The sequence below is a fragment of the Protopterus annectens genome, chromosome 7.part0 (assembly GCF_019279795.1).
Source record: "Protopterus annectens isolate FY-2018-M chromosome 7.part0, PAN1.0, whole genome shotgun sequence".
Lineage (NCBI taxonomy): Eukaryota > Metazoa > Chordata > Ceratodontiformes > Protopteridae > Protopterus > Protopterus annectens.
In genome coordinates this window covers 852484904-852501320 of record NC_056739.1, presented here as the reverse complement: position 1 = coordinate 852501320, position 16417 = coordinate 852484904, and the positions used below count along the sequence as shown (strand labels likewise).

Here is a 16417-nt window from a genome sequence, read left to right as displayed (position 1 = left end):
TCTATGTTTGGACAAATGTGGCTGGGTGCTTAAATTTGTACTCTTTCTGATTGTTTGCCAAGAGGAATTGCTAGCCTTTCCATACATGCAGGAATGATGTGCTGATCCTCATTTCTCATTAGTAGATGTTCTCTACTCCAGTGGAGCAGCAGTGATCTTCCTGCATTAAAGAGGTTGCCTAAAGTAATTTTACCATTAAAGAGATGCTTTGATCATATTGATGTATGAGGCAACTGGACTGTAGGCCATGTGTGCCTTGCCAATAAGCATCCTCAGGCTGTGCCACCTTTTTAAAGTAGTGTGAGCCCTGAAAGTGTGGTGGAATTTTAAGGGTATGTCAAGAAAACAAACATTGGAATGTCCTCACCACATTGGCATTTAATATAAATATGCAGATAAAACAAGCAAAGCTTTCAAGTAATTCTGTCAGTGTTAATAAACGTCAAAAACCTTAAATAGGAATCCCACAAACCAATCAAAAAGCAGCCCATAAATTGGGTATTTCCCCAGGGCTCAGTCCTAGGGTCCCTCCTGTTCGGCATATACTTCTCAGAGGTGCAAGCGAGCACAGGAGGACTATGGCTCACCAAGTTCGCAGACGACTGCAAACTAGGGGCTATAATTGACTCTCCGGCTGAGACAGACATCCTTCAGAAAGGTCTCACTGAGACAGATACCTGGTGTCAAAACCATGGTCTCAAGCTAAATGCCAAAAAGTGCATAGTCACCCCCTTTGGAAAAAACTAAGTACCCACAAACTACCACATAGGTGGTAGCCCCCTAAATACAGAAGACGTAATAAGGGATCTGGGGACCCAAGTAGATGGTAACCTCTCCTTTGATAATCTCATTGCCAAAGTGGTTAGAAAATCCTTCTGTGTGGCCCACCTAATCACAAAAGGGTTTGCATCCAGATCAAAAAAGGTCATTGGGCCCCTCTACGCATCACTCATTAGACCCATCATAGAGTACAGTGCCCCATTTGGGATGTACCTTACAAGACCTGCAACAACTGGAAAGACCACAGAAGTTCCTCACCAAGAGGATCACTGGCCTCAAGCAGATGCCCTATGCAGCTCGACTGAAGAAACTCCAGCCTACTCAGAGGTGATCTCTGCCTGACATACAAGGCCATGTCCAACCCAGAATTGATGGACATGCTCCACCTAAAGAAAACCATATCCCCTCGAGCCACACGCTCCAGGGATCTAAACCTCACCACAATAATAAATAGGATGTGCTGGAGGGATAGATTCCTGTCCCAGAGACTTCCCATGCTCTGGAACAAGATTCCAATCTACATTAGGCAGAGCTCCTCGCTAACCCTCTTCAAGAGAAACCTTGATGAGTGGATGGGAAACAAAGTTTACCCCAGGGATCACTTCAATGGTTCTGCTGGACAGAGGCACATGGAACTAATCTAAGGGGATGGCGAAAGCCAACACATTCCGGCTAGGCTTATAAATGCCTTCGGGCAGATAGCCTAGTACCTACCTATGATAATTAATCCATTTATACTCTAAACATTCAGTTCTTAAAATAACATCATCCTCTTGTATGTTCAGACTTAATGTAACTCTAAAACTGAACTTGTGTACTAACATTGTCCATTATATGTTTAGCCATACAAATAGACACGTGTTCAGAAATTTCTTTTTAACATTTTATTAGTTTTGCCAACATAAAAATGTATGCATTGCTCACAGGTAGCTAAACATACCAGGATAGATGTTTTGCATGTTGCAAAACAGTTAAAACATTATTAGCAACAAGATTCTTAAATAAATTGATTGCCGTTAGTTATGACTGACATTTCTGCCCTTACATAACAAAGTACAGTGGCTCAAGTATTGACTTTACTTGGATATTGAAGTGGTGAGGACATTCTAGTGTTTTCTGTCTTGATATTCTTTTTGGTGGATATGTCCTCTTCCTCTGCTGTTTATTTCTTTTAAGTATTAATTTTAAGGGTATCTGTCCAGTTCAAGATGGTAGAGGGAATGAATGTTCCTATAGATGTTCCACAACACTGCAGGACTTTGTGGGCGGAAGGCTTGATATGAGGACAGTGAAAAAAAAATAGGGACTAGTCCTGGACCTGATATAATGAGAGGGCCTTGTTTCATCACTGGATGTTATCTAGTTTGGTCACTTTCAGTCTCCATGAAGCTGCAAGGTTTAAGCTTTCTAGTTTGTGTAGTCTGCTATCTCTCAGATTTTATTGGTTGTGACACTAGTCATTGCGGTTTCTGTAGGTTATTTACTGATGGCAATGTTGTGAGCAACAGTGGTCTCAGGAGACTGTTTTTTAACACTGTAGAAAGTAGGAGTGATATATCTTTGGCTTTACCGACACCTCTCTTTCAGTGATTGCAGTTGACTCAGTTTTTTTTGTTACTTACATTTGACCACGTATGAGGCAGAAAAAAAGGGGGGGGGGGTGAGGAGGAAGTACTGTCCTTTGGGTCCCAAAATTCTATTTGTTGTCGATCCTTGGACGTGTTTTTTGATCAAGCAGTAAAAATTTTGATGTGTTTGCTTCCCCTAATTTTGTCACCTATTTGCAAATTCTCTTGTCAAGCACAGTTTTAATGTTTCATCCTTTTTTGCCTTCTATGTATTAATGCTCTTGTTCTGCTGTCTGACATTGACAGTTCATTTATAAATTCTTTAGCCTGTCACCACGATGTGGTGGTCCACACTAGTTTAGTAAAGCTTTGGTGCAGTTCTTTGACAGCCATGGTGACTGTGTTAAGAAGGTACGGTGTAAGTGAAAGTTCTTAAGGCTTTTGTTTTATGTGGCCAATGTGGTAGCACTTAGTAGTTTGTCCGTCTTTATAACCACTGCTCTACTTCAGTTTTCCATTTCTTAATGTCCTAACAAGTAAAGAACCACCATGTTATTAAAAGTTCCTGCTTCCATGTTAATTTGTCCAGGTCCTTTATGTGAATTCTTTCTGTCATAAACGTTTTACCCTTTCTGTTGTGCATTATTAGTTTGCTCTTGTAGTGACCAGTCATACAGTAAGTTATGTGTGTTTGTCTTTCTGTTATACTATTGCTTTTTCCTGGCAGTAGTAAGAATATCTGTATTACTTTGTACATATAAAATTAGTGTGTGTGAGAGTGTATGAAAAGAAAGTATGAATAAAGCAGGGTCCTAACTTAACCATCCCTGGGGTCCTGCTATTCTTGTAGAGGTGGCTTATCATACAGTGCTCTATCAAGCCTCACCAGGTGACAATTTCAGTTACCCACTAGCCATCCTTTCCCTTTTGTCTCATTTGGTGTACATGCAAGTTTATGTATACGAAATGCATGGTCTTTGGGGATGGATGCTTAAAGTCAAAGTAGAGTTTGTCATCTGGACTTACTGACTGAATTGTGTAGTATGTTCCCAGAGAATGTTAATTGGTGGACCTGTTGGTAGTCCCTTGTTAAACCGACGAATGTGTCTGCTTTTCTGTTTGAGATACCCTTAGGGAAACCAGAGTGAAATTAAGTAGAGGAATAAGAGAGGCTAAGCAGGCCTATGGACAAAAAATTCAGGGTCACTTCTTGGACCTGAGACACTCCAGACTTCTGTGGTAAGGTATGCAATCTATATTGGACTACAGGTTCCTACTTTCTCAATGTGAGCTCAACACCTTCTTCTTCAGGTTTGAGAAGGGAAACAATAGAACTGCAAGGAAAGTGCCCACCAGCCAAGAAGATGAGGTGCTCTGCCTTCACCCAGCAGATGTTCAAAGTGTGCTGCAGCAGGTAAACCCAAAAAAGGCAGATGGTCCTGACAATATTCTGGGGCAGGTGCTAAGGGCCTGGACTGACAAATCCTCACCAACATGTTCACCTCTCTGCATCAGGCCACAGTACCCAGGTGCTTCAAGAGTACAACCATTAAAACACTGCCCAAGAAGTCTCCACCCTCAAGCCTGAAGGACTACCGCCTAGTAGCTCTCACCTCCACTGTTATTTGAGAGATTGGTCAAAGACTACGTGAAGTCTTCCTGCAACACTGAACCCACTCCAATTTGCTTGTAGATCCAGTAACTCTATGGCAGATGCCATCTCACTGGCACTTCACTTATCCTTAGCATAACTGGAGAACAAAAACTGCTATGTCTGCATGTTATTTATTGACTTCAGCTCAGTCTTCATTGTGGTCATCCCCCAACATCTGATTTAGAAACTGGTCTATCTGGGTGTTAGCACTCTTTTATATAACTGGATTCTGGACTTTCTTATTGACAGACCACAAAACATATACATAGGCAGCAACATCTCAATGAGCGGAACACTGGAGTACCTCAAGGATATACCCTGGAGGAGGGGAGGATTCCCTTGCTCTTCATGCTGACGTATGACTGTATTGCTAGGTACAGCACAACCCACATTATTAAGTTTGCAGATGATACTGCAGTGGTGTGGGTCTCATCAGCAATGGTCACAAAAAAGCCTACCGAGAGAAGGTGAACCAATTGATTGGCTGGTGAGACAACATCCTGGTTCTCAGTGTGAATAAAGCAAAGGATATAATAGTAGACTTCAGGAAGAGATGCAAGGCTCATTCTCCACTCACAATCAAAGGAGAAACAGTGGAAAGTGTGAAGACTAAGTTCCTGGCGGTGCATATTGCGGAAGACGTATCATGGTCAATAAACACTAATCAAATTGTCAAGAAGGCATAACAGCATCTACACTTAGGTTGAGGAGAGCAAAACTACTACCTTCAATTCTCACAGCCTTCTACAGGGGTACCATAGAAAGCATCCTGACTAGTAATCTGTTGGTGTGGTATGTAAACTGCACAGTTTCAGATCTCAAATCTCTCCAGAGGGTGGTGAAAGTGGCGGTGAGAATTATCAGGTCCATACTCCCATCTATCCAGGACTTGCACTCTGCTCTGTGCCTCAGCAGAGCCATGAAAATAGTCGGACTGCACTTACCATGCCCATGGTCTGTTCTCATCACAATGCCCATGGTCTGTTTTCATGTTTGTCTTCAGGCAGTAGATACCGTAGCTTGCATTGCAAAGCCACAATGTTTACTAGAAGCTTTTTTCCACAAGCTATTAGACTTCTGAACTCCAGTAATATCATACAGCATGCTGGTCTTCGAGGTCTGGAGTTGCAGTGCTGAAGTAATTCACAGACATGTGCAATAACTCTATGAAAGTACAATCTTATGCCTTATGTGCAATATTAACGATGCCATGTTATTTTGTGCAGTATGCCAAGTTAGCATTCCGTGCAGTTTGAAATCTGTCTGATTCTGATCTGTGCAATATTTATGTACTGACGAAGACATGTAAGTGGAATAGTCTTGGTGCATGTTATTGTACTTGTTACTGCACTGCATAAATGTCTTATTGTTGTTGTTGGATTAGCATTAGTATGTGTGTTAGTTATATTAATATAATCAGTATATGTTGTATGCACATTGAGTTCGGAGTAATGAATTTCGTTCAGTTGCACTGTTTTGCAGTCTGAATAACAATAAAGTAAACTTTGACTTAGCTGAATTTTGCCCCTGTAACGTTGGTGACCCCATCCTCATCGCATTCTTGACTAACTTTGAAATGCTGTAGTCTTCTGTGCTGGCTGTGACTTTCTTCAAGACCATATTTCACAACTGTACTCCAGTTTGTTGACAGTTGTCTTACAGATATTGTTATTAATTTAGGCCATCTTGTAGGCCTTCACAAGGTTTGCTTCATCATGGATAAAACATGATTGTAGCTGGGGGCTTCAGCAGTGGCAGCTGTTTAATAAGCTCAACCATGTGAGTCTAGAGTGTGGATGTTCTCATTATATAATTTACTGAATGAGATGTTCTGCTAATATCTGGTAGTTAGACAATGTAATATAGTACTGAGGAAATGTATTTTTCCAGCCTTAAGCGTGATGCTCACTTTCCTTAAGGTTTATGCACACGTTCCTTAAGGAAGAACAAAGCAAAAAAAAGGGAAACTACCGAAAAAAAAAAATTCCTCGGGCTCACAGAAGTGTTGAACGGAACGTTTCTTTTAATACAGATTTAAACAAAACACGACTAACCGCTTTCACCTTCCAGAGGCATCATCAGAGTCGTACATCTCTGTTACTAACATGCTTATATAATCACAAAACCAACCCCATAATTAATAAATTAATTAGTCATGTGATTATTAACCCTTGCTATTCCATGCAAAAATGACTATAAAAATATATAAAAACCATATTATACAACAACCCCCCCCCCATTAATATTCCAAAACGTGCACGCTGATTGGTCAGCGTGCACATTGTAAATCAGAGTTATAGTAAAGGAAAAAGGTCCGGCCGCCCGGACTTTTTCCATTAGTATAACACTTTCTCTTTACAACAATGGAGAATGCAAGATCTCCATTGCTTTTTGCACATTGTCTCGCTATGTTAAATGAGTTTAACATAGTGAGACAGCTTTAAAAAAAGTAATGGAGATCTTCCTATCTCCGTTGCTTTTTTTAAAGGTGTCTCGCTATGTTAAATGGGTTTAACATAGCGAGACAGCTTTAAAAAAAGCATCAGAGATTCTCTGTTGCTTTTTTTAAAGCTGTCTTATGTTAAACTCCTTTAACATAGCGAGACAGTTTGTAAAAAGCAATGGAGATCTTGTTTTCTCCATTGCTTCTGCCCACAGCTCTGATGTACCACGTAAGCATACGCATGCGCAGTATATCAGAACTGCCGCAGAATACCAGATGGCTGCGGAAGGGCAGCAAGGAGGCATTTATACAATGCCATTATTTAAGAAAAGTAGTTATTTGTTTTCTTAAATAATGTCATTGTATAAAAGCAATAACCCACTTCTGGGTGTGGGTAATGCTGGATTTACCCACGGTTGTCTTTGTTTGGCTACTCTGGCTTCGCCCTCGTGACCAAGCCACACCAACCGTGGGTAAATCCAGCATTACCCACACCCAGGCGTGGGTTATTGCTATATTATACAACGACCCCCCATTAATATTCCAAAACGTGCACGCTGATTGGTCAGCGTACACGTAAATCAGAGTTATAGTAATGGAAAAAGGTCCAGTCGCCCGGACTTTTTCCATTAGTATAACTCTTTTTTTGTTTTGCAGCAACGGAGAACGCAAGATCTCCGTTGCTTTTTACAACCTGTCTCGCTATGTTAAACGAGTTTAACATAGCGAGACAGCTTAAAAAAAGTAACAGAGATCTTCCTATCTCCGTTGCTTTTTTTAAAGGTGCCTCGCTATGGTTAAACTCCTTTAACATAGCGAGACACTTTGTAAAAAGCAACGGAGATCTTGCTTTCTCTGTTGCTTTTTTCAAAACTGTCTTGCTATGTTAAATGGGTTTAACATAACGAGACAGCTTTAAAAAGCAGGAGATTCTCACTTGCTTTCTTTAAAGCTGTCTCGCTATGTTAAACTCCTTTAACATAGTGAGACAGTTTGTAAAAAGCAACGGAGATCTTGCTTTCTCCGTTGCTTTTGCCCACAGCTCTGATGTACTGCGTAAGCATGCGCAGTACATCAGAACTGCCGCAGAATACCAGACAGCTGTGGAAGGGCAACAAGGAGGCATTATACAATGCCACTATTTAAGAAAAGTAATTATTTTTTTTCTTAAATAATGTCATTGTATAATAGCAATAACCCACTTCTGGGTGTGGGTAATGCCTGAATTACCCACGGTTGTCTTTGTTTGGCCACTCAGGCTTCGCCCTCATGAACAAACCACACCAACTGTGGGTAAATCCAGCATTACCCACACCCAGGCATGGGTTATTGCTGTATTAAACACTTCTTTCAAAGAAACACCATCATACAAAAAATCATATAAAAATAATAAAAGGTACATATAATGCAAACCAAGAAGGTGGTGCAATAGTGCTCTGAAAATAACAAGTAAACCAAAAGATGAAGCACTATTGTTGCGAGTCCCAAAACACTCTTTATTAACACAAGAATTAAGCGCTTTCGTCAATCCGCTTGACTTCATCAGAATTAATCTAAACAACAGTTAAAAAACATTTATGTACTATCAACTAGCCCATGATTGGTTTAACATTTCCCAATAGTAGAACAGTATGTTAAGACAATTAAGGTTTAAAAAAAACAAACAAAAGAATTGAATTGTTAAAAAAGACACATTTTTTTTTTTTAAATTGCAACCACAATTTTCCATCTAAAAATATTATATTTCTTTCATTCTGCTCAACAACTTTTGGAAAATTAAACATAGGTATACTTGCTATAAAAAACATGTAAATATGCTCTGCTTTTTCTTTTAGAATGGGTAATAAACTTAGTCATTTAAACCAGGGGGAAAATTTGCTGCTAACCTCAATTGCCACAACAATTCTTTTTTATATAAAGCATTCTGCCATTCTCCACCCCTAGCATCTATGTTTATTAAGTCAAGAATAGCAAATTTAAAACCTGTATAGCCGTCACATTGGGTACTGTGTTTATACAGAGCATTGGTGTCCTTTTTATTCTTTATATCATACAAATGCTCGTATATCCTGGTTTTGAATAACCTCTCCGTCTTCCCAATGTAATAGGAAGTACAGGTATTGCACCTAGCAATATATACCAACTTGCTAGAATAACAATTGCCTCTTGTTAGGTAAACCGTACTTTTATTTTTATTGTCTAAACAGATCATGTTTTCTTGTAGAATGTAAGAGCAATAACTACATCTACCACAGGGTCTGCTGCCATTTGTGTTTTCACTTTTTATTAAGTTTTGGTGCTTGTTTTCTAGAATTCTTTTAAGGTTAGGGCCAATTTTTGTAGTAAAAACAGGCTTTTCTCCCACCACTTGGTAAATGTCATGGTCAACTCTAAAGATGCTCCAGTTCTTGTGTATTACTTCCTTTACTTGTTGGTATAAAGGACTGTATTTTATAATACATGTTTGTTCAAAGTTGATATTGCTCACATTTTCAACATTTTCCCCAAAATTAAGGATTTTATTCAACCCCTTACCTAATAAGGGGGTATATTTTTTACCCCATTCCTTTAAATCTTCATTAAGTGTATTGTCTATTAGATGGAAAATTGTGGTTGCAATTTTAAAAAAATGTTTCTTTTTTAACAATTCAATTCTTTTGTTTGTTTTTTAAACCTTAATTGTCGTAACATACTGTTCTACTATTGGGAAATGTTAAACCAATCATGGGCTAGTTGATAGTATATAAATGTTTTTTAATTGTTGCTTAGATTAATTCTGATGAAGTCAAGCGGATTGACGAAAGCGCTTAATTCTTGTGTTAATAAAGAGTGTTTTGGGACTCGCAACAATAGTGCTTCATCTTTTGATTTACATATAATGCAAATCCAAATAATCAATGTTCAAATGTATACATATACTCACTTAATAACCTAACAAAACACATGTGTTTGATCACAACCTAAAATATATTTTTCATACATAATGTACTAAAAAATATAAAAGTGTGTGTGTGTGTGTGTGTGTATATATATATATATATATATATATATATATATATATATATATATATATATATATATATATATATATATATATATATACACACACACACACACACACACACACACACACACACACACACACACACACATATTTTGTGGTATATGGTATACATCTGAACATTGATTATTTGGATTTGCATTATATGTGCCTTTTATTTTATATGATTTTTTTGTATGATGGTGTTTCTTTGAAAGAAGTGTTTAATATGGTTTTTATATATTTTTATAGTCCTTTTGGCATGGAATAGCAAGGGTTAATCACATGACTAATTTATTAATTATGGGGTTGGTTTTGTGATTATATAAACATGTTAGTAAGTGAGATGTATGACTCTGATGCCTCTGGAAGGTGAAAGTGCTTTGTCGTGTTTTATTGTTTAAATTTGTATAAAAAAATGTTCCGTCTAACACTTCTGAGAGTCAGAGGAATTTTTTTTTATTTCCGGTGTGTTGAGTTTTCGTTTTTACATCTTGGTTCACAAAAAGGGAAGCTAATTATACAGGAATGAATGCTCCTGATATTGGTGTTCCGATTACTAAGACCATTGTCATAGCTTCTTATGTATGATCCGTGTCAAAGATCACTTTGCATTCTTATTAAAAATAAAACAGGATTCAGTCTGGCATTGCTTGTTTAAACTTTGGTTTGGCTCTTTACCCTTTGTTAACTTTTCCACTTGTGGCCATTTATTTTCTTGTTTTTCATTATTTCATGGTTCATTTGTTACTGTATTTGACAGAGTTTTCTGTGAGTAATAGCAGTGCCAGTGCCTGTCTACAGTGACTGTATGGTTAGAGGGTTTGTACACACCTTTTTTTCACGGAACTGATTTTTCATTAAGGAAGATGGCAGTAAGGTCGATGTGAGCATGAACACATTTTTGTGGAAGCAGCACATTTTGTAATTTTAGGTTTTTACTGCAAAATAACTTTTAATTAAAACTGATGAATATATTCTGAAATAACTAAAAAGACAGAAAGGTGTGTGACATTCTGAGTCTTGAATTCTGCATTTTTTTGTGGGCAGCCATAGAATAAATCAGTGGTGTTAATGAGTGGTCTTAAGTTTGCTTTCCAGTTAGCATGATGGTGGTGATCACTTTCTATTTGGAAAAGGCAGAGAATGGAAGGGTACAGAGAACTGTAATGTACTTCGACAAAGAGAGTATTTGTCACATTTCCAAAGTGACCTTGTCATGCCCTTGTTAATGGAATATTATGTCATGGGGGCCTGTATTGTAGTGAAGTACACTAAATATAGGAAATACGGAATTTCTAATTTAATCTATGGTGTCTGAAGTTCCCAGGTAGTTATTTTCTAGCTTTGCTGTCAAAAAATGACTAAATTATATATTTTTCTTAATTGTACACAAAGTTGAGCTTTTTTCTATATAATTTGCAGGCTTTTTTTCTCATTTTAAACATTGAATGTGTTCCACTTTGTGTGTTACCTAGTAGAAATCCTTTATGTTGAAGTTATTTTTACAAATTTGTGAAGCATATCTTTGTCTGCAGGGTTCCGGAATTTGTGCGAGAAAAAAGATTTGGAAACTGGCTAAAAGAAGCACGGGACTGGGCAGTGTCCAGAAATAGATATTGGGGAACACCAATTCCTCTGTGGGTCAGTGAAGACTTCGAAGAGGTATGTGAAATACAAATGCTGATTAAGTGACCCATACAGGAGTTTGCTAATGTTCTTCAGTCAGTTTCACTGTACTGCATTACTGTTTTTATCTTATTTCTGAGATTTTTTTTCTAGGCACTTTTTTCCCCATTGTGGCTGAAATACACACAGCTCTCTTTTGCTGATATTGTGCCCATTCATTGTGCTGTACTGGCTGTGTTCAGCATGAACACAGGGAGACAGCTGACCAGGAGGGCTGTCATCCAGACAGCCATGGAATTTTTTTATGCCCTCACCTGCATTTCCTGAGGGCATTTCTAACGGCCCTAACTCCATGGCTGGCATGGGCACTTTGCGTGACTTTGATGACTTTGTAGACTACCATGCCCTCGCAGTGGGTGCGAGTCTGCATACTTCTGCACACATACTTGTGAGGCAGTATAGTCATCGGCCTTGTAGTATCAGACTACATTTCCTGCTGTTTTTGCTGTTCATTGCCTGTAAGCCTTCACTTGCTAGTGGCAGAATGGCAGATAGGGACCACTGTCCCCTCCCCAAGGATGAGCTTGCAGATGCTCACCCCTTCACTCTAATTCTCCATTGTTTCCTTCAGCTCCTGAACTGCTATTTCAAATCTGGGTGCCTGGGTAGAAGTCAGGGCTTCATTCCTTTGCTCCATAGGGGCAGGCTAGTAAAAAAAAAATTAACTTGGGGACCATAGAATGGCTGTTAAGAGTGAGTATAGAAATTGCCAAATAGTCACAAAGTAGAGCAAAGTGCTGCACGACTGACCAAGAAAAATAACTTCTAGTTACATAAGGCACCATGAAAATATTACCTAATGGTAAATGTGTCAACACAGTGTTAAGGTACTGTTTCAAATGCATAACTTGAACTTAAGGTTATGACCCAGTATTTAAAGGCAAAGCAGAATCCTCTGAAAGTGGACCAAGGAATAGCAAAATAATCAAGAACTTAAAGGGAGTCGAACATTCTTTATAAAAAAAATGCCAACATGTATAGCGTTTTCAAAAGATAATCCTTCTGTTGAACTTAAAATGGGAGAGTTCCAGCATATTTGCAGTGTAGGTAGGAAGGCTGTTCCAGCTAGCCTGGTCAAGTCTAAATAAGTCTTTTGAGAATGGCTGTACTTTCTGACAGTTGCAAAGGGTAATGTTGGGAAGCAGTGACAATTATGCGCAGTGCTGAGATTAACTTTCAAGTGGTGGTATTCAGCAGCTGGTCTTTTTTTTGGAGCCATTCTGCTGTCTGCAATGAATGGCATCAGTGTTCTGATTACCTGATGGACAAATAGCAGATGTAGATGAGACTGGTTTGCAGAAGATGAGTGTTATGCATAGCACTGAGCGTTACTAATAAACTGAGCATTTTATTTTTGAAGTTAGGCCATTGACCAACATCTAAGGTGTTTTTTGCCTCTTAAGTCAGCAGCTTTTAAAAAGCTTATTAACTTACCTGGTGGTAAACATCACGAGACAATTAAGGGTAAGTCTTCAGTAGCCTATAGCTTGACCCAAAAGTCATATACACAGCTTTTTCAGTGTTAATGATGAGCCTGTTTCTCTTTAACCAGGTGCATATTTTAAGGAAGTGGGCCTTAGTTGAGTATCGAATGTCTGACAAGAAATTTACCATTTAAAATTCTATTGCATACTGTGTGAGGAAGAGACCAGCAGACTGTTCTGTTCTGATCCGCAGTTGAACTTTTGTTGCATTTGCTTCATTTGTAGACATAAAAAAGTGTGGTGCTAGTGTGTGAAACAGCAGGTGCCAGTTTAGTCCACCTTTCTTGTGAAACGAGTAAGTGGCTGTACCATTAGTTGAAACTTCTTAGGAAGCAGGACGGACTTGTCACAGCACAGTTTCTATGATTTTGTTAGTGTGCTGTCTCATAGCCCTACAGACACATAAATGTTTGTGCATGGATACACAGCCCATACCCCAATCTACCTGATTATACTACAAAGGATCATGCTTGCTATACTGTATGTTACAGAGGACCGTGTTGTACTTTAGCTCTTCCACTGATTTGTGCAAGCAGACTTTTTTTGTTTTGTCAGTAGCAGCAAAATGACAAAAAAATGATAAAAATGTTTACATCACTCTCCTAGTGCCTCGCCCAACAAGGTTTCAAGGAGTACAACAAATAAGGAGCATTAAATTCTAAAACCAGTCAATAAAATTAGTACAATCAAATACTACAGTTGTCTAATTCATCCATTAACTTAACACAAATTTCCAATTTTGAATTTGTTCACCATCAGATGTTCTTTGTGTTTCACTGTTGCAGTCCTCACATTTGGGTCATCTGCCTGCAGGTAGCCCTCAGCCGGCCTGAATACCAGAGTCTTGGGATTTCTGCATCGGATGCTGTCACTTCTTCCATGAAGTCAGGGGTATAAAACATGCAGCCGACACCATTACATCAGTCTTTCTTGCCATGCGGTGCTTGAAGCAGAAGCAGTTCGCAAGTATTGGTCGGCAGACTCCTGAAATTTTCGTTTTCGAGTTTCAGACCTGAAGTCTTCAAAAAGATAAGTACCCTGTTGGGGATCCTTTTTTCTTGCTCTAACCGATGTCAGAAAAAATTAATTGTCTTGCCTGTGGAAAGCAAATACCTCATAGAGATTTTCATTCTTACCTCATCACCTGTTTAGGCCCAGACCACGACGTCCCTTGCTGTCGGTTTTGTGCCTTGTTCAACACCCGAAATTTGTCTTCTGGCTATTTTTATAGCTAAATTCTTTCGTTCTCGATCTCCGTATTCCGAAATGGCTTAGTTAAGCAGTCCGACTACCGATCTTCCGAAAAAACGTAAGGATAAAGACAGAGACAAACTGCATAGCTCCAGAACTGCCGACGATGCTTCCGTTAAGCTAGTCGCCAGCTCGACGGTACTCAGTGAGGCGCTGTCGCAGTCCCTGATACCCGCTTCTATAGATTGCAGGCCTCTGCTGAGACCCATTCAGAGTCCGGTATGCCACAAGATGCTTCTTTGACTATGGAACCTGCGGATGTCTCTACCTTGGATGGGTCTGGAGCCGCTGTGCAGACATTGGTTTCTGAGGTTGTATTCAGGCCTACGAATTTTTATATTAAACCGAAGACTTCGTTTCAAGCTTAAAATACTGAATTCTTCAAGCCTAAAGCTCGCACTACGCCTAGAAAACCGATGACCAAAAGTGCACATGCCTCAAAACAAATTATTAGAATGGCTGAAGACCTTATTACCTTAATTAGTGGAAGCCAGCCTTCCCCCTCTAAGAGACCTAGAACTGATTTTCTTTTTGATTCTTCTGATCAGGAATCTGATATTTCTATTCCTTCTGACTACCAGGATTTACCATCATCTACTTATGAGGATTGTGATGCAGAGGATTCCATTCCCTCTTATTCCCCTCCAGAGAATTTTTCTTTTGGTGAAAACTTGCATACCCTTAGGGAACATTTCCACTGGGAAAGCCAGGACTATTCACAGTCCAAAAAGAGACTTAGGGAGTTCTTAAACCTGCCTCAGCGCAGGACTCTAGGTATCGCTCCTGTTCTGGAGATTGTAGATGATGTTTTCCTGGAATCAAGCCTTACCCCCAGACACTTTGCCTCCAGCTCCGAGGAAACCTGACAGGTACTATAGAGTACCTGACTCTCACAAATTCCTCTTAAAGAATCCTAGTGCGGATCCAGAGCATTTTCCTAGGACCTAAAAGCATTAAGACTACTACTGCCAAAAATCCAACCCCTTCTGACAGGGATTATAGGGCTTTAGACAGATGAGGTAAGAAGGTATATACCTCTGCTACTCTGGCCATTAGGGCTTTAAATTGCCAGTTTCATATGTTAAAGTATCAGCAACATATTGTGGGACTACTTAAACAGAAAATGATGTTGATTCCTGATTGTGCTGAACACAAAGATTTACAAGAGTTAATGCATTCTGCTGACCAGGTTGGTAAACATACTTTACAATGTGGTTTTGATGCTTTAGAAGCATCTTGCAGGGTTGCTGTCACTGGGTCTGCTTAGAAGGCATGCTTGGCTTAAGGAACAAAACTTGCCAGATCATGTTAAAGCTAAATTACTGGATGCACCCTTAAATCAAGACTGCCTTTTTGGCAACAAAGCGGAAGAAGTCCTCAAAAGAATGGAGGAAAAAGCTATATCTGTGCAAACTGTTAAAGATTTCTTACAAGTACAGCCACCTGGATTCAGTAGGCACTAGCCTTCAAAGAACTGGTCCTTTCCAGTCCCTTCCAACCCTTCTCAGTCCAAATCCAGAAGCAGCAGAACACCAAGACTTCAGTCTCAGGCTATGCACAGATCTAAGCAGTGGGGGACTCCCACTTCCATTTCCAAAGCATGGAGTAGTAAGCCACCCCCTATGGAAAAATTGCACAACGACATATCCTTAACTCTTCCAAGCCTTGCTCAACTACTTGTACCTTTAGGAGGAAAGCTCACCCTGCATGCAAAAATCTGGGAATTCATTACCCAAGACAAATGGGTTTTAAACATAGTTTCCCTAGGATACCGATTCCACTTCCACTCTCTTCCATTCCCAAGTGGATGGCCAGACCTCCCCCCAATCCAGTGGGCGGAGGCCCAAAAACAAGTTTTCTCTCTCCTCAGCATCAAGGCTATTCAACCTGTCCCAGCAGAACAAAGGGGACAAGGTTTCTATTCAAGACTGTTCCTGGTTCCCAGAAAAGAAAACTCCTGGCATCCTGTCCCGGACCTGTCTATCCTCAACACCTTTCTGGTGGTTCCAAAATTCAAAATGCTAACTCTTCAACAGCTTCTTCCTTTGCTAGCCAAGGATGCCTGGCTGGCATCCATAGAATTAAAAGAAGCTTATTTGCACATCCCAATAAGGGCGTCTTGCAGGAAGTACCTTTGCTTCAGGACAGGCTTCATGCACTATAATTTCTCTGCACTTCCCTTTGTAAATACCCTGGGCGCAGTAGATAAGCCTAAGTGCCTATATCCAGCCATTGCATTTTGTAGGCAGAGAAATATTCAGATTTACCCATATTTGGACAATTGCCCGATTCAGGCAGAGAGTCAGCACTTGCTATTACAGCACCTGGAATTTGTAAAGAGACTTCGAACTTCACTGGAGTACACCATCAACAAGAAGAAATCACACCTAGTACCCTGCCAACAGATTGTATTCCTGGCAGCAAGCTTGAACACAACTTCCCAGGTGGCATTCCTCACTCCAGAGAAACAAGTTTATTTGACAACCTTCTTCAACCTACTGGCCACAA

General features: G+C 39.6%; 1 protein-coding gene across 2 annotated transcripts in view; it reads left to right on the top strand.

Moving 5' to 3' along the window:
• The window catches only part of IARS1 (isoleucyl-tRNA synthetase 1), a 1809950-nt gene that overhangs the window by 525398 nt on the left and 1268135 nt on the right, over positions 1 to 16417 (top strand). For both annotated transcript variants that reach the window (XM_044077404.1, XM_044077403.1), the window contains one exon: positions 11024 to 11150. In XM_044077404.1, the coding sequence (XP_043933339.1) occupies positions 11024 to 11150 (127 nt within the window). The remainder of the gene's footprint in view (positions 1 to 11023; positions 11151 to 16417) is intronic.